At 38.3% G+C, this 21,517-nt stretch overlaps 1 protein-coding gene across 9 annotated transcripts in view; it reads right to left on the reverse strand.

The window, feature by feature from the left end:
- Nucleotides 1–21,517, reverse strand: part of CACNB2 (calcium voltage-gated channel auxiliary subunit beta 2) — a 246,285-nt gene that overhangs the window by 81,398 nt on the left and 143,370 nt on the right. For 6 of the 9 annotated variants that reach the window (XM_066552467.1, XM_066552481.1, XM_066552474.1 and 3 more), the window contains one exon: nucleotides 3,301–3,420. In XM_066552467.1, the coding sequence (XP_066408564.1) occupies nucleotides 3,301–3,420 (120 nt within the window). Of the gene's footprint in view, nucleotides 1–3,300; nucleotides 3,421–4,255; nucleotides 4,831–21,517 lie in introns of those variants that run through there. The other 3 variants (XM_066552526.1, XM_066552506.1, XM_066552498.1) reach the window with 1 other exon arrangement.

The raw sequence follows: 21,517 nt of genomic DNA on the forward strand, positions 1-21,517 counted from the left end.
TCTGTGAGGAGAGCACTGAGGAAACCCTCAAAGCTTTCAAATTTTTTTCCCCCCTATATCAAAACAACCAAACAAAAACAACAAGAACAAAAACTCCCAGCCTTTTTGCATTTTTATTGCTTAACTATTCTAACCAAGAACATTTCATCCCAGCTTTGAGCTGAGCAGCTTCATTTCAGATCTGTTTCCTTCAGGAGTAGACGCTGGCCTGCAGGTAGCCTCATCAGCTGCCTCTTAATTTTCTGTCCCTGGATGACTCCGAACACATGCCCGTGGCCCCACCTTCCTTACAGTAAGTCACATGCCAAAGTGAGTCAGCAAAATATGCTTAACCATTTTCCAGAGAAGTAACGCTTGTATTAAATAATTAAATGAATAAATAATTAAATAAAGATAGCCAGAATGTGCATTTTCTTATGAGCTTTTTTGCTTTTATTTTCTCTGTTTGGATAGGTATAAGAGACACATTCAGGCTTCATGTCACATAGGCACTTAGGTGCTATAAAAATACAAATTTAAAAATCTTAAAATTGTGCAAACAATTTGGCATTGTATGCTCTATCACTGTATTTTTATCTTCAGTGTAAGGTGTTTTCCCTAGCTGTAATAAAGGAAAATGGATGTCATTTAACTCTTGTCATTAACTGTGTGACATGGTTCAATAGTTTTTTATCCACCCTTAATTCACTATCATCTTTCCTCCACCACTGCATTATTCATGTGTGTCACCCTCTTCTAATTCCCATGACAAATACATTTGTAATGATTTTATTTAGGATCAACACTTCCTCACACGATGAGAAAAGGCAAAAGTTAAAGTAGCTTTGTCACTTGGCTCTGCATGAAGTCAGTCAGGGCCTAGGCAAGGCAGCCGTGGTGAGCAGGCAGCAAACCTGCAGCCTGTGGCAAACACATCTGGGGGCTGACGGCAGCCAGGAGGCACCACCAGCAGCTACTGCTTCATTAATTGTACTGTGTTTCAGGGAAGTGAAGGACTGAACCGTCAATAAAGGCAAAAAAACACATCTTGTCATATTTTTCATCTACCGAGTTAGGTTTAATTTAAACACATTTTTAACCACTTATTTCAAACAAAAGCAGCAGTTTTACATAATACTTTATTTAATAGTATTAATTTAAATATTGCACTAGACTAAATATTACACTGTTACAGCCTCTACATAAAATTATTGCCATACATTATCTCCTGGAATGCCTTTTAACATTTGACTAGAGAAACAAAAATGTTAATCTAATTCCAGCCTTAATCTATTTTAAAGGAAAAAGTATTCAAATAACTAATTTGTATTTTCTATGACTGGAATAACCATTGTTACAACAGGTTGGTTTTGGCAGTGCCTTTACTACTTTGACTGTTCACAAGTTGTCTTACAGTTTCAGACGGTGTCAGACCTAGAGACTATATCTCATGCCAGCTGGAGTGGGAACATTGGTTTTATGTATAGAAATACAGCTTTTAGAAGTCAAGGTCTGCTAGCAGATTCTCTACAAACTACAATGGCAGCTGTGCTAGAGGTCATGAATATTACATAAGGGCTGTCCATGTATTCAAGCCAGCATCAGTAAGCCAAATTCCCATAGCAACACTAGCATAGATTTACTCATTGCTAAGGGAGGCATCAGTTCAGCAGTAAGCACTGCACTGCTACCCTGATTAATCTGCAAGATACTATTACTTCAAATCTTCTTTTCAAGATTGTGCTTTTACTGATAAAATTCAAAACTTCACCCAAATTTCAGGGCAGCCCTTATCATCTTTCCCAGGAGCAAAAAACCTCAAACTAGCAAAACCCACCCCTGATAAAACTGAAACTCCTGACTACAATCAGCAATCTCTGAGATACAAGGCTGAAGGGAAAAAGTGAGCTGCTTCTGTTGAGTTTCTGCTGCACTGATCCCAGAACAGCAAGATCCAACTTCAAAGAGATGTTCAGCATCTCCTACACTTGGCACATTTCAGCAGCTCATTAAAAAGCTGCTGTAGGAGCTCTTATTAAATATCAGTTAACAATTACATTTAAAAAAAAAAAATTTTTGGCTTCCCTATTCAGGCTTTTTGGCCTGATGAAGATGCCTGCTTGTGCATTATAGTACTGTATTATTTACAGAGCTGGTCCTTCCCACACGATCAGCTACAGAACGCAGTGATCTGGACTCACAAATTTCTGAAGAGCCCGTGTAAAACAGGTGGCATAAATGGGCAGAGGTGAAGCTGTCAGTGGAGAATTAAATGGAATAGGAGATGGAAAGGAGATAAAGAATTAAAAAAAATGAGGGAAAATGGAGGAGGGCACTCAGAGAAAGTGAGAGAAAAATGTAGACAGGTAGATCTAAGGGGGGATCTCAATGGTGTATTTAAATATATTAGAACAAAAAACAGATTTTGGAAAACAGTAATACATTTAAATCTCACAGCTAGCATACCAAAAAAAGAAAAATTGGAATGAAGTGATAAATGAATGATAATAAATAAAATGAGCACAATTTTTACAGGTGCAGTATTATTTAAAGATGTAGCACAGATGAAAGAGAAACAAGCCCAGCAGTTTCACTGCTAAAACCTTAGCAGTCCTAAATACATTGCATGGAAAATATATAAACAACAGCAAAAACCTAAAGCTCATTTAGTGTTTTCTTACTACACTGTCACTATCTGCCAGGAGCATGGAGAGAGGAGAAATCTGAAGAAGACCTACAGCAAATGACTCATGGGGTCACTTAACACACAAACTGTAAAGTCAGTGAAGTCTTTAGGAAAAAACACATTTGTAACAGATTCTCCCTATTTGCATATGACTTGTAGGGACTGATTCTTCCTTTAAGGGACATGAACAGGATGTTCAATTGAGGGCTGATTTTTGACACTGCAAAAGCATTGAGTGCCCTGGCAATCCATGAGCAAACTTTCAGAAACATCTTCAGTATGAACTCATAGCATTGACCCTATACATTGCAACAAATGCTTATATTTAATAAAAGAAGAAATGCACACATTTAAATAAGAATGTTCTGAAATACATAAGTCAGTCAAGTGCCTGCTACAGAAAACTGATTCTAAGTGATTTTTCATGGAACATATGTTTTCAGCTGCTGTCTGAAAGGTTTATAAGAACTCTAAACTATATGTTAAGACATTAAAAACAGTTTATCACTAATTGATGAGACAACAAAGAATCATTGAATGGTTTGAGTTAGAATGGATCTTAAAAATCATCTAGTTTCAACCTCTGCTTTAAAGCCAAGCATTTTATGAGTTTGTAACATGAAACAATACCTTACCTTTGCTTTTTCCAGCTGTGCCTGGGCCTGTCGCTCTGCCTCTCTCCGCACTGCTTCCCTATCTTCTTCCAGAGATACATCTGAATCAGATGGACGGCTGGTGTAGGAGTCCGCCGAACCCTGCCAAAGAAAAGCAAAATTAATGTCACAAGTTCCTTTGATGTTAAAAAAAAAAAAAAAAAGTAGATGTGGTTATACACCTTGCTCTTTCTTTTACTTCTGTATCACTGAAAAGAGACTAACTGCCCAAAAGGGAAATTCACTTAGAAGAAATTATATCTATGTAAACATTTTCTTCTGGAAACTTTCAAAAAGTGCAGGTGTTATCTCCAGTGTTTTACTTCCTGCCCTATCTCTGCACTCTTATTTGTGTGCTTTTCAGCAAGCAGAACCAGTTTCTCTGGAGACTTACAGCACTGGTGCAGTGCAGGGCTGAAGGACGCACAGCAGCTTCAAGGATGGCTCCATAAAAATTAGAGCTCTAAACAGTGACAGAAATAGCAAGCAAACATACTTTCTATAATCAAAATGCAAATTTAGTATCAATAATTACCATTACACAATATCAGTGCTAAGAGATTTAATCTCTGCTATGCATTTTTATTTTAGGGCAGCCTCTTTACCTGACACACTTTCCCCATCAAAACAGCAAATGGCTCATATCCATCTCTGCCCCTCAGCAAGACATGCAAATGACCACAAATCAACTTCCAACTAATAAAATCCGTCTGGACTCAACACATGTCCCTGTATCACCACAATGGAAGCAGCCACAATGCCAGAACAGCTCTATAAATAATGACAGCTCTGCTTTCCCTCTGCATCTCCCTGCATACAAAATAGAGTTCTGGTAATTCAATCAGAATGAAAACAACTGTCCTCTCCTCACCGCCTTTTTTCTCTCGCTCCTTGCAATATATACAATATAAGGTGATAAGGAAAATGCAGGGCTTACACAGATATCAGAATTCTTCAGACGTCCTCCTTTGGCTCTTTTCAGAAGCCTGATCCAGGTGGCCTTCATTAGCCAGACAGCTCAGTTACTGTCCGCAGCTGCAGCGCCCGGCACTGATCTCATAAAACATGTGCACACTGAGCACTGCAGAATCACAGCTCCTTTCCTATCCATGCTCTGCCGTGAGAGCCTTCCTTCTCTTCCCTCTGCCTTTCAAGCTTCCAGCCTCACTGCTTCCAAGTATTCTACTGGAATTAAATTCTCAAATTTTCTCATGCCAGTAGGAAAAAACGAAAAAATAAAAAAAATCCAAAAAAACTCCAGAAAATCCAAACCACCTCCAAAAATCTCAACTTCAATGATAAAAACATGAAATAAAACCAGCTTTGGAAATATTGTGAGAGATGCTTCAGCTGATCATAAACTGAGATCGATCACAGAAAAATACCTAGGGCTTTTTCCTTTCTGTTTTGGGGGGCGGATTTGGCTGTTAAAAATAGTGCTTGTAAAAGAACCTTTTAAAATCCTGTGCAAAATGTATTCAGTGACATTTGCAAGTGCAAAGTTCATTTCATCTCTTCCTAGATTGGCTGGGGGTGGGGTAACAGGCTGTTCATACCACTGGGCATGCTCCATATGTGCAGCCTTTTACGCAGATGCTCACATCATACCGGGCTGTTAGCCTATGCCAAATTGCCATTTTACATCTCAAGGGTAAACAGCTGGAAAACGCGAGGTCCCTGTGAAACTGGAAGAGCTGGTACAGTGTTTCGTTCCCATTATGGATGTCTGCTGCCAGCCACGTTTCCCTTGGATGCTTGCTCCTGCCATGGAGTGCTGCCCTCCGCTGCAAAGCACTGAGCTCCACTCACATTTCCCTTACAGAAACCAAAAATACGCCTGTTGAGTGGGAATTTAACCCCCTGCTTACTGCGTATATTTTTCCCGACATTAGCAGAGGAAAGGAGCAAAGAATAACTGCAATATACCACTTAACATATAAATATTAGATCCTAATATGACAAAAGCCAAACAAAACCTTAAATTTCACTACTCTGCTTTTCAGAATCACCCTCTACCCTGAAATAAACTGACATGGGAATGACACGCTAAGGCAGGTTTCACTCGAGCGTTTATAATTTACTGATGGACATGCAACAATCTAGGTGAAAAAGATCACTGTAGCTGACTGCAGTGCTCACCTTTGATATAAATGCAGATGTACAAGAAAAACAGCCAACAAGCTGAGAACAGTGGTCACGTACATGCTGCAGTTTGTCAGCATATCCCAGGAATGATCAAATCCTGCCATGATTTGTGTCTGTGTAACAATGAAAGTGCCCATCGCAAGTGATGCAGCAGCCTCCATTTCACCATTATCAGAGCAAATAACAGTTGTCACTAAACTCACACTTCTAAATAAAGCTAATTTTTAACTTTACAAATGTTTTACTTTCTTTTCTGAAGTCTGTAATAGTTACAGCATAGAATTCAATAAGCTGTCTTTGAACTGACAAAGAAAATTATTCTCCAATGAATATTTTGTTTTTCAGGAGTTCAGATACATCTCCTAAGTTATGGTGATTGTTCAAAACTAAAATGTCTCCTGAGCTAGAGCAATAGGAGCAGAAATCAAAAAAAATACACTCTTAAGTTTATTGCATTTTTAAAAATATCTTGTCTGCTAAGAAAATATACAGAGGCCCTGTAACATCCTCAAAGCCTGTCAAATTATGCTGTTCTTTAAAATTCCCCTTTGCCACAACTTCTGACACAGCTGCCAATAGAAATAGTGGGAAAAGAGGATCATCAATAAGCAGACAGAAGTTTAGTGCAGTGTTTAAATCCAGTTATGGATGACACACCAGTGGCCTGTGGACAAAACCACTGATGCTATCACAGCACTAATGAAAGGTGTGATGAGCTCTGTGATGAGCTGCCCCGGAGTCCCAGCCCCCAGGACACTCTGTGGTTCCCCGGACACTCAATCCTCCTTGGAAAGGGCACACTCAAACCCAAATCCTTCCCCACCAGCACTGCAGCTCCTTGGTGCTACTCTGCTGCCATGAGGAATGGTGCCATAAACCAGCCCCAAAGCAACACTACCTTTAAGTAGGAGGAAAACAAACAAAGCAGCCATTAAGCCTGACAGGACATCATACGACAGTGTGGGTGTTTGCTTCCTACAGCACTTCTATGGTGAGCACACAATATTTGACACTGACCAAGCAGCACAGCACCACTTTTACTGTCCCTCATTTTGCTGTGCACAAGGTAGGCTACCTAACCAGTCCTCACACTATTAAAAAAGTCATGAAGCACAGTAACATAATTCTTATCTCCCCAAAGGGGGCAAAATGCCTTTTGGGTCAGCCTAGAATTGCTAAAATTTGAATTTCATCTTCCCGGCCACAGAGATCATTTATAGTGCTTGTCATGTCTTGTGTTGGCCACAGTCCCAACACACACCCAAAAAATCAGAGTGATTCCCTTTATTTTAATTATATTGACAAATTGCATGAATCAACGGCAGTATTACATTTATTTTCCCCATGGTACAGACATGGTCATGTAAATTTTCTGTGCAAAGGGAAAGCTGGAAGCTTTTTTTGCTTTTTGAATATGGAAAAAACTCACAGCTGGATAATACAGGGAAAGGAGGAGCATACAATTGCATTTAATTAAGTGTAAATTTCTGAGTATTTTTATATGAGCTAAGAATGCATTCAATCACATTATGATAAAAAAAAATAAACCTATACAAAAATGATGATGAAACTATAACAGAAATACCTTGACTAGTAAAAAAAACCCAAAATGACAAATGGATGTGCATCTTCCATTAATGACAACCAAGGAAATTGCATTTCCTAACTGGGAAAGAGGAAATGATGCTGAAATTTTTTTTGGGTTACTCTGGAGAACAGTAAAAATCTTTTCCCAAGAGCTTCTGGAATTCAGTCTTTGTGAAATTCTTCATGCCACCATCTCCATCCTTTGCCATATGGAAGAGCTGCAGTAATATCTGTATGTAATATATGATACTGCAGCCCCCAATTCCTCATCTTTTATGGGAAACTGTCTATTAAAATTGAGGTAATTCATGTTAATAAATACTCCACCTATTTCTTCTTCTTTTTATTTATTCCTTACTTTGCAGGTTTACAGGCCCAGTTTGTTTGAAAAATAAATTTCTGTTTTAATAACATGCTTGAAAAATATTTCCCAATTTTCTTGCCACTTATTAGAGTAGCTTCTATGAGCTATTCTTATAGTGCAAACTCATACTTTTCACTCTGCTAGTGGTCATATGTGATCATATTTGAGTTCCTTTTCCTTCAAGACAATAAATGTCTGATGTTTTTAGCATTGCAGAAGTGTGACATCTTTAGGAGACTGGGTCCCTAAGGAAAAGGGTTTTTTTAATATTATTTCTGTTTACTCGCAGGTAGAAACTATTTAGGTAAATTCAGTAGTGCCTCTAGATCTCTTATTTTTCTTGTTGGTTTTCTGTATCCATGCTTAACTTTCATCAGCACAGCTGGAGCTTAAGTACAGATTTTGACTAATAAATTCTCACTGGCTTAATACAGCCATCACTGCTCTCACCAATTCAGTCGTGGCCTCTATATAGTGTTTTGCCTTTAAAGAATAAAAACAATCTGAGTACCATGACTAGCTTTAACAGGGTAAATCCAGGTAGGAATTAGATATCATTAGAGCAGATCATTTTCCAGATTACTGAAAATTCAGAAGTAATTATCTTCTTAGAAAGATCAACCAAGTTCCTTCAAGTAAAGACTTTTCACATCATTATTTATTAAATGAAGGCAGGAAGCAGTGAGCAAACATGCATTGAGATTTTACTAGGAATAAGGAAATATATGTGACTGCACACATATATAAAACCCTTAATTTATAGCAGTGGGGTCTTCTCTAAGATATATTTTTCATCTTTTCATTCACTTGATGCTAATGAGACTTTTAAAACCAAAAGGAGAAATTACTTTATGTCTTCATTTGATTTATACTTTGAATATGGAAAGCTCAGGCCTCACTGTGCCAGTAAGAGGAACAAATTACTTCAATATTCAGAATTTATAAAGAGATATTGTTAACTGCTTATGTTCTTATCCTGTGGCAGCAGTAAGTAGGGTATTATGTCCTTGTAATATGCAACTCCTTGATTGCTGAACTACAGTAAAGAAAAATAGTTATTTCCATAAAATGTTAATTACTCTTAAAATCTTTTGAAATTGATTCAGAATAAAGGCAAAATGCGAAATGTCAAAGTTTAGTATGAAGTGAAACTGCTGACATTGGCACATCATAATATGCCAGGGAATAGAGATTGTTGTTTCACCTCAAACTGATCAACCTGAAAAATACAGTCAGAAGCTCTCCCACAAAGGCACCATGAGTAGAGGAGACCTCAGTTTGGCAGAGGGACCACAGGTGGTGAACATGAAAATTTCTTATCTATGAAGTTTTCTCCAGATATCTAAACAATGTCATTGATTTGAATTATGTTAAAGAAAACACAAAATGCTGCTCTGATAGTGTTAATAATATTATATGGATGTTAATTATTTGAGTGTACAATTTATAGAAAGACCAAATTTAATTCAATTAATTTTTTGCAAGGTATATTTGAACTGTATGACAAACTGTAGAAATACCTTTTAGCAAAGGAAAAAGGAGAGTCCATGTTTTCTTTAAGGCACTATCAAACAGGAATTGTTAATTTCTTGTGTATGGGTCATGGATGCTTCAGTCCCTGGCAAAGTCTAGTGCTGACGTCCTCCCTGGTTCTTGGTATGCACCCTGCAGTGCAGTGCCACAAAATCTACATGTAAATAAACAATTACTATCCAAAGAGAGCTACCAGCTCCTACCATAGGCATTGAAATACTCAATGTTTGCATTTAAAAACCAAACTGAATGTTGATTAGAATGTTTTTCTTGTTCTCTAGAGCTTATGTGGCATTGCTACTGCATCTATCATGGGAGATGTTCAAATCACAGGACTGAAATTTCAGAACAGCTGGGAGCTTTAGGGTGGCAATGTGATTAAAAAGGAGATTATATAGGAAATCAGTCTTTTCTTTACCCTTAACATGACTTTGGCAAGCTTGATGGCAGCATCCAGCTCTCCATTAACATGCTTGCAAGGCATTACTAAACTAATCAACAGCTGCCTGAAAGCAGAGTTTTTTAGAACAGCTCTTAGGTTTGCAGAAGACTAGATTTTGGCATTCAGGAACCAGGTACACAGCTGGACCAGGTACTTTATCAGGAAAAATCAAAACAACAAAACAAAAATAACCCCCCACACATTTGCACTCACATTTCATTGTATTAGCCTAAATGTTTGCTTCTATGTTGTTTCACTAAGAAAAAGTGAAATGGGTAGGTATTTTTAGAGGAATGATGGTCTTTTCATGGAGACTCCTCAGAAAATCTTTGAAAATATGCAAAAAGGCAGCTGCAGAGTTCAGCCTAGTTAGCAAACAAATAGAGCCCTCAGAGTCAGAGCTAAACTTTTCCCAAATCTGTGGGATGCTCTGGTGTGTCAGTTACCTGTTGAAAAAACATCTAAGATATAAGACTCCTTGACACCATATTGTGCTTGGCACTGCACAGTCACAAAGTGAATGACAAACACTGCCTGAATGAGCTTGCAATCTAAAGGCTGAGAGAATACAAGCAGAAAAAAACAACAAAGGAGTAACAAAGGGATCAAGGTAGCAATGCAATAGAAAAGAAAGCATTTTTAAATACTGGATATCAGCATTATGACTCATCTCTTGCATAACCACAGTGGGTTGTTCTTTAAGTAAGTTTCGTATATGTATTATGGCAGAGATTAGTTCCGTGAAAGCCTCTGAAGGAGGATAATCTAGTAGCTCTGTGTATTCTGACAGAGAGATTCTCACATTTATGAAATAAGAGAAAGGGATTTTGAGGAAGAGGGCAATGACAGAAATAGAAGGTGGTCTCTAAATTCATTTTAAAAAAGCTTTATCAATAATATAATCACATCATTGAGAACTTTAAAAAAGGAAACAAAAACATCCTACAAATTAAAGGAAAATAAACGTAATTTGGTGTTTTGAGACAATCAATTGGCTCTAGAGATGGCACTAAACTATTAATGATTTTGAGCTATAGAGAAAAGTCAGAGCAGTAACAGAACTAAGATGTGGCCAGTGGAATGACTTGGAGACAGGTGTCAAAGGAAGAAGAATACACCAAGGAAATGATTGCAAGCAGCATGAACCTAAATCATCTCTCTTTCTCTCTTTTGTCTCAGACTGCCAGCACACACATGGATATTAACATAGATTGATTGACTCATGGTAACTTTTGAAAACTCTGGTAACTTGATTATATGTTTAAGACATTAGGTGGAGGTAAATCAGACTTACTAGTAACAACAAGCTGACCTGTAGTGCTGTTTACTAGGGCAGAAGGGGCTTAAAAATTATTGGTTTTAAGGAAAAATGATAATATAACTTTTGACTGTATTTATTAATAAGCAGCAAATATCATGAAGAAAGGATTCTAAATTGCAGAAATACAACTCAGAAAGAAAATAATTTAGAATATAAAATGATATTTATCTGATATAAGAGCACAGACAGAAAGACAAAGATTGGGTCAGACATGAAATTAAAAGTGGACAGTAAAAAAGAGGAAAAATGGAAAACACATCTGGGGTGTCAACAAAAAACCAGAAAGCTAGAAAAGGAAAGAATTTGCAGGAAAGCATGGCAACCATCATCCCAATTTGTCTCAGCTCAGTTAAAAGTGCCAATTTAGATTCTGTGTTCCAGATCGTCAGTATATTTTTATCTGGGATTTTGGTTCAAGTCATTAAGATTTTCTGCATACTTAAAAATAGCTTCCTTGAAAATTCAACATGAAATTCTGTTACCAGTGGAGAATTCTGAAGGAAAAAAAGACTATTTCCCTTGAATTTTATTTTTGATCTCCCTACATACAGGCCTTACCTGGTTTTCAAATCTAACATTTTTAATCTACTCCAGATAAAAAATTGAAGGTTTGGGGGCTTACTTTCTTATTCATTTTTTACCTTATTAAAAACAGCGATGTTAAGCATATGCAATGAACTCTTATGTATTTTACTATTTCACAGAATCATAAAACGTCTCGGATTGAAAGAGACCCACAAGGATCAAGTCAAACTCCTGGTCCTGCAAGGGACAATCCCCAAGAATCATATCATTTGTTTGTGAGCATTTTCCAAACTCTTCTTGAGCTCTGTCAGGCTTCGTGCTGCGACCACTTCCCTGGGGAGCTGTTCCAGTGTCCAATCACCTTCTGGGTGAAGAAGCTTTTCCTGACATCCTGCCTGAACTTCCCCTGAGTCAGCTTCAGGTTATTCCCTTGGGTCCTGCCACTGGGCAAGACAGAGAAAAGATCAGTGTCTTCCCCTCTGCTTCCTCCCACAAGGAAATTGGAATTGGAATTGCAATGAGGTCTCCCCTCAATGTCCTCCCGGTTCAACAGACCAAGTGACTCCAGCTGCTCCTCATACAGCTTCCCTCCAGACCCTTCACCACCTTTGTTGCCCTCCTTTGGACACTCTAACAGTTTAATGTCTTTTTTATATTGTGGCATCCAAAACTGCCCCCAGCACTCGGGGTGAGGCTGCCCCAGTGCAGAGCAGAACAGGACAATCCCCTCCCTTGCCCAGCTGGCCATGCTGTCCCTGATGCCCCCCAGGACAGGGTTGGCCCTCCTGGCTGCCAGGGCACTGCTGGCTCAGGTTCACCTTGCCATGGACCAGGACCCCCAGGTCCCTTTCCATGGCACTGCTCTCCAGCCTCTCATTCTGCAGTCTGTCTGTACATCCAGGGTTGCCCCATCCCAGGTGCAGAATCCAGCACTTTCCCTTGTTGAATTTCATTTGATTGGTGATTGCCCAGCCCTCTAATTTATCAACATCTCTCTGCAGGGCATCTATGCCTTGAAGGGAGCCAACAGCTCATCCCAATTTATTGTCATCACCAAACTTATTCAGTATATCAGTATGTCCTGTGTCCAAGTCATTTATGAAGATGCTGAAGAGAACTGGTTTTAAGATGGAGCCCTGTAAAACCTCAGAATCCCACTAGATTCTAGAATCCCATCAGATCCCCAGCCTGATGTCACTCCATTCTCTGCAACCCTTTGTGCCTGACCCGTGAGCCAGCTGCTCACCCATCACATGATGTGTTTATCCAGCCATGAGCCGGACACCTTGTGCAGAAGGGCTCTGTGAGAGACAGCATTGAAAGCTTTACTGAAATCCAAATAGATTCTATCAGCTGGCTCCACTTGACCAACTGGGTGGATTATATTGTCATAAAAGGAAAATAAGTCTGTCAAGCAGGACCTTCCCCTCAAGAAGTGGTCTGGCTGTGACCAAATATGCATTGTCTTTTAGGTGGTTTTCAGTAACTCCCAGAACAATATTCACCATAAATTAACCAGTCATTGAAGTGAGACTGACAAGTCTGTAATTTTCAGGGTCATCCCTCTTGCCCTTCTTGAAAAATGGAACATTTTCCAGCTTCCAGTCAACTGAGACCTCTCCAGATCACCAAGACTGTTCAAAAATCATTGAGAGAGATCTTGCAATGACATCAGCCAGCTCTTTGAGGACTCTTGGACAAATCCCCACAGACTGACAGGCAGCAAATCCTGCACAAATTTGGAGCTGACTGGGAGTTTATCATTCTCACAGTCATGGTCCATCCATGCTCAGGGCTCTGTTGAAGCAAAGAAAGCATTAAACAACCCTGCTTTTCCTATATCCCTGTTTGTGAGGTGACCATACTCATCAAGTAACAGGTCAAAGGTATTATGGATTGCCTCTTTAAAAATACTTTTTATTGTCCCCCACAGTAGTGGGTAGGGTCAACTCTAATTGAGCTTCAGCTGCATGAGTTTTCTCTCTACAGTGGTGAGCACCATCTCTGCAGTCATCCCATGTCACCCAACTTTTCTTCCACTGGCTTTTTTTGCCTTAGCTCCAGAAGAAGATCCTACTCAGCCAAGCCAGCCATCTGCCTTGCCTGCTGGACCTCTGACATTTTGAAATTGCCCACTTCTGTGCCATTAAGAGGTGGTGCTGAAAGAGCAGCTAGCACTGATGGACCCCAACATCCTCAGCAGTATTTTCCCAGGGAACCTTATTCACCAGTTCCCTGAGCAGCCTGAAGTCTGGTCCCCTCATATCTAGCATATCTAGGGTTGAAGCTTTGCTGGCAGTTTTCCACCTGTCACTAGAGTTTTTAAACTCAACTGCTCCATGGTCTCTGTCACCAAAACGGTCATCAAAAATCACTTCATGAGATCCTCTTGTTAGCAAGCATCGAATCAAGGAGGGCATCTTTCCCAGCCAGCTCCCTTAGTACCATGAAGTCATCATCCAGATGTTTTAGGAATCTTCTGGACATGGTTTTGCTAGCTTTCAAGTGATCCCAGTTAACACTTGGCAAATTGAAGTCCCCCATAAGGACAAAGATGGATGATTTAGAACTATCCCTTAATTCCTTAAAGAATAATTCATCAGTGTCATTATCCTTGCTGAGTGCCCTATAGAAGACTCTCACAATGATATCTGCTTTTTTTATTTGTCCCTTAATCCTTAACTAGGGATTCTCAACTGTCCCAATGACAACTTCAAGTTCCAGCACTCAAACTTTGCTAGTTTTCAAAGGTAACAACTGCTTTTATACATATTTTTGCTTGCTAGCCTTCATTTTTATACCATAAATACAGTTTTTGTCAGTTTAAAAAAATATATTTTTGCCATCTCTTAATGATTTAGTCTGACAATCATACACTCTGAAGAAACTGCTGTCATGCACTAGTTGTCTATTGATAAGTTTATTTTCCAGATCATCTGCTACTGAAATTTTGATTTTCTGGTCATGGTCTCTTGTTAACAGCATTCAATGACCATCATGACCTAGAACACTGCCATTTGCTCACCACTTAAATTAGGAGAGGTTTTCTTACCAAGACCTCTGTTAAACTGTGCATATGAAGACTAAGGAATTACTTAAATTTCCCTCACCCAGGCTCACTGAAACCTCAAGCCCTTAAAACAGATGTTCATTTGTGATTCAGCCCAGGTATCTCTTGCAGACACAATGACCCTTTAGCACCTGCAGCCTTCCTCTCTTTGATACCACCAGAAACACCAAGTAAGCAGTTTTGCACTGCCTGGCATGATTTATTTCAGGATACAAACATGACAAAAAATACATCCTCATTAATGGGCTTAATCTAAGCCAAATTTCTCAGAGTGCTAAAACCACATGAGTCTTTGTGGTTTCAGGCTAGTCCTTTGCTTCAGTCTTCATCCCCACAGATTCCTTGAAAACTACCAGGACTGTTTCTTTATACCTGTTACCTACCCATCAGGTGTAGCATAAAACAAAGCAAACTACTTGGGATTTTACCAAGAGGATAAGGCTCCTTTTTCACTATTTACACATTACAATTACTCTCAGCTGATTTCAAGAATACAACAGTCTGCAATACTTTGAATGAATGAAGGCCTTTTGGACCTCCTGTCTATTACCTATCAAAATAATCTTGAAAAATTCCCTTTCTCCAGCATATATTTTCATAGTTTTTCTTCTAAACCAAAAATACATCAGTTAATGTATAGATTGCATGATGCCAACTGTTCACATCCATTGGCTCATTTAGATTTATCTCTAAAAGCCACCTGACCTAGTGCATCCACACAGAGTAGATGAGGGCATCAAGCTAAAGGAAGCAATACATTCCTGATTCTCCCATCCTCATCTACATGGCTGTCACTGCTTGCACAGCTCCACCAACTGTCCTTTGAAAGAAGGAGAGTGACACAGTTTGTGATTCTGAGTCTGATCATCTAGAGCACTATCCCCATCTCTTTACTAAGAAATAAGACTGAGGGCTTTGCATGTTATTGTCCCTATTCTTCATCTGCAAGACAATGCAAGAATGTGGAGAGTATATACAATACTTGTTTACAACAAAAAATAGTAAAAGGTTCTAGGAAACCATCTGATAGTATAATATATACAATATTGAATAAGCCTAAATGTATTTTCTCATAGATAAAACAGATCTTGTACTATGGATTTATGCTAACACTAGAAATAAGATTGTTTAAATGAAGATGTGAGGGTTAAAAGGGCAGGGTATGTGTTAGACAACATGGAAACAGAAATGTGCTTGCTGATGAAGATGGTGCTAACCTGATAAGGTTAGATGCTAACCTGAAAGGAAATAAAATATAAATGAATTGCAAAAGAAAAATTCAAGGAAATCATAAAAGCAAATGGTGTGGTAAACTTTCATAATTCAGTGCTGGAGTATTTTTTGTGTTCTGGAACATTCACCCATTGGAAAAATACAACAGATATTTTCCAGGATAACAACTGAACTCAGGTTTCTAAAATTATTGCAACCTAGAAGACCAAGTATTTTCTGTTTTTCAGACATAGGCGAAACATCAGGAACATTCTTTCTGCTTCAGAACAGACTTTGCCTGGGTCAGTTACATCACATCCATCACTGAGCCATTTCCTCTTCTAGAGGATATACCACTGGTTGTTCTTTCATCTTTTGCTGCAATACTGAATACTGGCAGAAAATACATGTTAGATTGCCCTGCTACATACCCCTCTGAGGAGCCTAGCTCCTTGCTGTTGATAACCTCCTTGTGGATGCTGAGGGATCTGGACTCCAGGCTGTGCAAGCCCCATTCCCTCAGGCTGTATTTGCGAGTGAAGTGATCCAGCTGCAACCATCCTGGCAGTCCTCTACTGAATCATCCTCTCTGATTTATCCACATCTTTCTGTTTGGGCACCAAAACTGGTCACAGTCAAGCAGCTATGTGCTAATGAATGCTGTGATCATCTCCCTGGAAAGAGTGCCTGTACTACTTCTCATACAGTAATCATGAGTTTGGGACTTCAAAAGAATCTGCAACAAGAAATACAATATAATTCTTCTCAAAAAGAGACAACACACACCTTTGGCAAACCTTCATTTTTAGATTTGCTGTGCAACAGTCAACTTGTTCAAAAATTTTAAGGCAAGCAGTATCTCACTTTGTTGCAAAGTGACATTATTAATATGCTACCAGGATGAAAAAAAATTGTAAAATCCCTCAGATAAAGAGATTTACCCTTGCAAGTTTCTGGTTAAAAATGAGTCTCCAGCAACTGCAGTGATGAAAGACACAAGAATACAAACTCCAGTTCTGCAAGTCTTAAGGTCTCAAAGTATGTTATGGTAACTTTCATCAAAGAAATGCAAACAATCCTATGTCACCCCCAACAATTTGTTTCCTTCAGGAACTCCACAGGCTAGAGCCTGCTTTTTTTCCTCTCTGATCCATTGTTTGGAAATGAAATAAATTTTCCTCTTAAACTCATAGAGTTATGCTCAGTTAAAAGTTCTATTTCTTCCAGTTTACAAGGGAATCAGTTTCTGCTTGAAGAATTACCACCCAAAAGTATCATCTGTCCTCTGCTGTTGTCACTGCTGAATTCCCACTGAACAACAGGAATATGACAAAGGTGGCTCTGAGATTGCCATTCTGCTGTGCTAATTAGGAAAGCAACTTTTGTTTGGATGAGAGTCCTAAAGATAGAGTGAACAAGGAGCAGCCATATGTACGTTAGGTGGATGTTGGGCATCATTCAGATTATCCAGAGGATGAGCACCATGACAAAGCAGCAAAGAAGGACAAAGCTTCAAGAGGAGAAATATCAGGGTAATAGGAGAGAAATATGAGAGAGTATTTCAAGCATGTAAGAGATGGATGGCAGGCCAACGAGCATTTTCTGAACTTTTGCTAGTTCTTTCCACTCTCCAGTTTAGCAGCAGAGATCACAAAAGCAGAAAGGTATTTTTCTAGGATGAAAAATACTGTATAAAAATACCAAAACCCAAAAAAATTACCTCAATGTTATTTGGGCTTATATGCCTGGCTTGAAATGGATAGTTTGTAAGCTACTACCTTCCTTTTGTTTATTTTTAACAATATACATTTTTACAACATTTAATCACCTCTGTGCTCTATGAAGCTTTCCAATAAAATAATATTTTATTAGCCAATAATTACCCAGTAGTTCTAGGGTTCTGAACTGAAGCACACAGGTAGAAAGCTGATTCCACAACTGTTTTTTTCCTGCTTACAAGCATTCAACAGGCGCTCTGTGTTCATCCTTATTTACATGAAGTCAGTCCCCAAAGTGTGCACGGGTAGGCAAAAATTTAAAAATGCTAAAAAACCCAAGAAGCATCACTTCTCCTAGGTCACACCTATGGCCCATGCAGTAGACTATATATGCACTGCTATGCCACATTTGTATTCAAAACTGCTCAAACATTCTCCAGACACAATGCTAGATTCCCTGGTCAGGTAAAAGTCAGAAGTCACCACTAAATTCAAGACTTTAAGAAATCCTCTTGGCTCTCAATATTATGCCAGCTAAACTCAATCTTGGAGGAAAAAAAAGGTATCTTATTTATTTTTTTTTTAATTTTACATTTATTCTTAACTGATTTCAATTAGTCTGAAAGACTTCTTACAAAATACTGAAAATTTTAGTTTAAGTAAACCAGAATTTCATTCTTGATTTGCACTGCTCTCCTTCCATTATTCCTTCTGTAAGAGTTATTCCATTTATGATCAGCAATAATTCATACAGTTAGCATCTCCCTTCCTGCTCAAAGTTTTTAACTTTACAATGCTTAAAAAAAGAATCATGGCTTATTGTTTCCTTCATCATGCAGAAGAAAAGGAAATGCTTGTTGCTGAAGCTGGCACAGTAACACAAGTGTGCTCTCTTATAACCTCTCATGTTTTGTCAGTTGTCTGCAAACCTGGATCTTTTCATGATTTGAAATGGTGTCAGTATTTTTTATTTCTGTTAATTTTCAAAATCATCATAGCCTATGATTTCCCTAGCAGTTCCTTCTTGTTTCCTTCTTGATTATGCTAAAACAGACCTTATTTAAGTTGAATAGCATTGCATTCACATCATAAAATCTACCAGAGAAGCCCAAGGACAACGCTTTCAATTGTTACAAGTCAAGCTGATCCACAAAACATGTTGTATAACTGGCAGGACTAATCTCTCCCACCACACTTACAGACACAGATGTCCAGGTGTGTTTAAAATAACCCTAAACAAAACAGCAAAATTTGCAGTGTTTGGATTTTTTAAAAATGTATGTATTTTACTGGGAGGCATTTGATTACGAGAATATCTCAAATTTTATCCTTGTGGTGACAAGGCAAAAACAGCTATAGGAAATGGTATCAGCTGAATTATGTTTTGTCCCTCAGCACACCAGGACAGTCCCATCCAGACCATTTCCCAGATGTTCTTGTAGCACATTCCACAGAATCTCTGGATCCAAAGTGATGAGAACATTCTTTTGTACTAAGAAGACATGACTGAACTGAATTATTAATTTTTCCTTACAAATCTATGTTCCTGGTAGGAGAGGAGGGGCATAACATTCATGCATGCAAAGGAAACCTCCTAGAAGGCAAAGCAGCTATTTCTCAGGAAATAGGTCCTTTAAAAGAAAAAAAATCAAGGAAAATAGTCCCAATGTCAAGTTCAAGTGAAATGTCCATCAGCAAAATGAAAATTTCACATATGGTACTAAGGTCTTGTACAGGGAGCCTTATGATTTCACTTAAGCGTGACTGAAGGCCACCCATGTTCTTGCCAGGATGTCTGTAATGAATAACAGAATTACAGCACACAATATGAATTATTCCATTTTAGAAGGAATTAAGGGAAACAACACAACTTTCCTAAATATATGAGGTAGACCACAATATGATACGTACGATAAATTGACTATATTCAAGCAACAATCTAATGCCTCTTTCATATCTCACTTTATAGATATTATCCCATACTTACATGGAATCCAGATGAAGGCAAAACAATCACAGTGAATTAAAGATGAAAGGCCTAAAATTTCAGAATTGTGCTGGGCATCCTTCACTAACAGGAACTAAATCAATTGCTAGGCAACTGCTGGACATGGACATTTCTAAGAGTGAGTCTTCACTTATGAAGTAAAAAACATGGGGATTTCTCCCCTGAAGATTTTTATATAGTCTGCATTCTCTCAGTGGAATCAAAGAAAAAAAAAGTAGACAAGTGAGAGGACGTGGAGGAAAGGACATCCAGTCCAACCTCCTGCTCAAGAGTAAGTAGCCGCAGCAGATTGCTCAGGACCCTGTCTAGCTGAGGTCTGAAAATCTCCATGGATTAAAATTTTGCAACTTTACAAAGGGTTTTAGTCTTTAATCACCTACACCAAATAAAAATGTAAAGAAGTTCTAAGAGTTTTAGGATAATAAACTATGAAGTTTGACATTTAGCCTCAAAAACTAGCCTGCTGAGCTGCCTCAACAAGCAGATAGAAACAAATCTATGAAGATATGCACAAAGTCAGTTTTAGTAAAGCCCACTTCTGCACATATAATAAACTTCAGTTATCTCCAGTGAAGAAGTAAAACTAAGTTTGTCATTTCCTTTCAGGCAAATACACTTCATGAAAAGACATGTGCAGATATTTTATTTCATACTTAGTTGTTACTAAAAGGAATAGCTTTGAAATACTACTATGTTCTTATGATTCTCAAATAGTAATATTAATGTATCAGCCTTGCTCCCATAAACTGGCCTTTTATTGTTCCCTCTGCTTAAAAATTCTTGTAGTGGTCTACTTGTCCTTAGACTTAAGCACTCAGCTGAGTAGGAAGCACTCTCATTCTCTATTTCAGAAACAAAATTGCTTTTCTTATACCAATAAAAAACTGCTTTGATTTAAAGAATTTATTTTTAATAAGAACATCTGTATAGATATTTGTAAGAAACACAGAAACTGCCTTTAAAAAGTTTAAAAAAAAGTGTTAATCCCAATTCTTATTAACTCCATTTGACTGTTTTGTAAGCTCTAACAGAACTCTAAAACTCTATTATAAACCATAAATTATAATATGGAATACTAGAATTTTAAACATCAAAAATTCCTACGCATTGCTAAATTAAAACGTATAGAATCACACTGTGTTGTAAATGACAATGTAAAATGAAATGTGCACAGGAGAAATTCCCAGGGATTTTAATCTTTCATTTCTCAGGAAAAAAAAAACTTTTAAAATGGCTGGTTCCTATGGGTCTGTAGTTACAGCAATGAAAACACCCAAATTCTGCTAATTTTCTTCCCGGCAGAATCTTAGAAATTAATCTGGTTAGAGTTGTATAAAATAAGAATAATAAAAAAGCATGGTTATCATTACCCACTTCTGTGTAAATAAAAGACTGCTGAAAAAATAATTGGTGATTCCTTACAAATCTATGTTCCTGGAATTGATGATTCCTGTTAAAGATGTGTTACCTATCCTCCAGATTTTGTAATTCTTATTCATCAGCTGAAGTAATTATCTGGAAAGTAACATGCAGTGTAAGTAAACAAACAGCATTTAATCATTCCAGTTCCTGGAGCTTGTTTATAATTTAGAGAAGACATGTCTTCATGACGATAGATGTCCATGACTTCCATAAAGAGGTAGATGGATTTTTCCCCTGTGATAGCCTTCCTGAGAGCCAGTGTTAAATAAGAACAAATTACAGATTTTCTCTGATCAGCTGCTACTGAATTTGTTCATCAGAACAAATCATCTTACTTATTATCATCAACTAGAAAACAAAAACATATTCCCAAACAGACATAAACACACAGCCTCAACTGTAAAAGAAAAGGAAAACAAAGGGAACAAAAAAGGACTTGTGGCCCAAAAAGACTATCAAAGAAACTTCATATGAAATATTCTGAAATGGGATTTTTGGTCCTTGATTTCCCTGTGTGGAAGGTTTTTATCAAAATGCCACTGGACTATATCCAGCCTGCCTGCTAGGAGTGCTTAATTGAGCTGTTGTAACTGCTAGAGTTTTGAAAGGTCAAGAGAGCAACAAGCTACCCAGGCTGCCAGCCACCAGCTCACACACCATTGATGGGAGAGGAGCTGTGCTGCCCAGGATAGGGAGGCTAAAACAGGCAGCCTGCAGCACCAGGCGAGCAGGCAGGATGGCAGACAGTGCCAACATGCCGCCTTGACTTCAGCTTTCCATATGTGCTGTAGGGAAGTCACGATTTCCATTCTGTACATAAAACATCTTCTGCTAACCCTTCTGCTACCCCTT

The sequence above is a fragment of the Molothrus aeneus genome, chromosome 1 (genome assembly GCF_037042795.1).
Source record: "Molothrus aeneus isolate 106 chromosome 1, BPBGC_Maene_1.0, whole genome shotgun sequence".
Classification (NCBI taxonomy): domain Eukaryota; kingdom Metazoa; phylum Chordata; class Aves; order Passeriformes; family Icteridae; genus Molothrus; species Molothrus aeneus.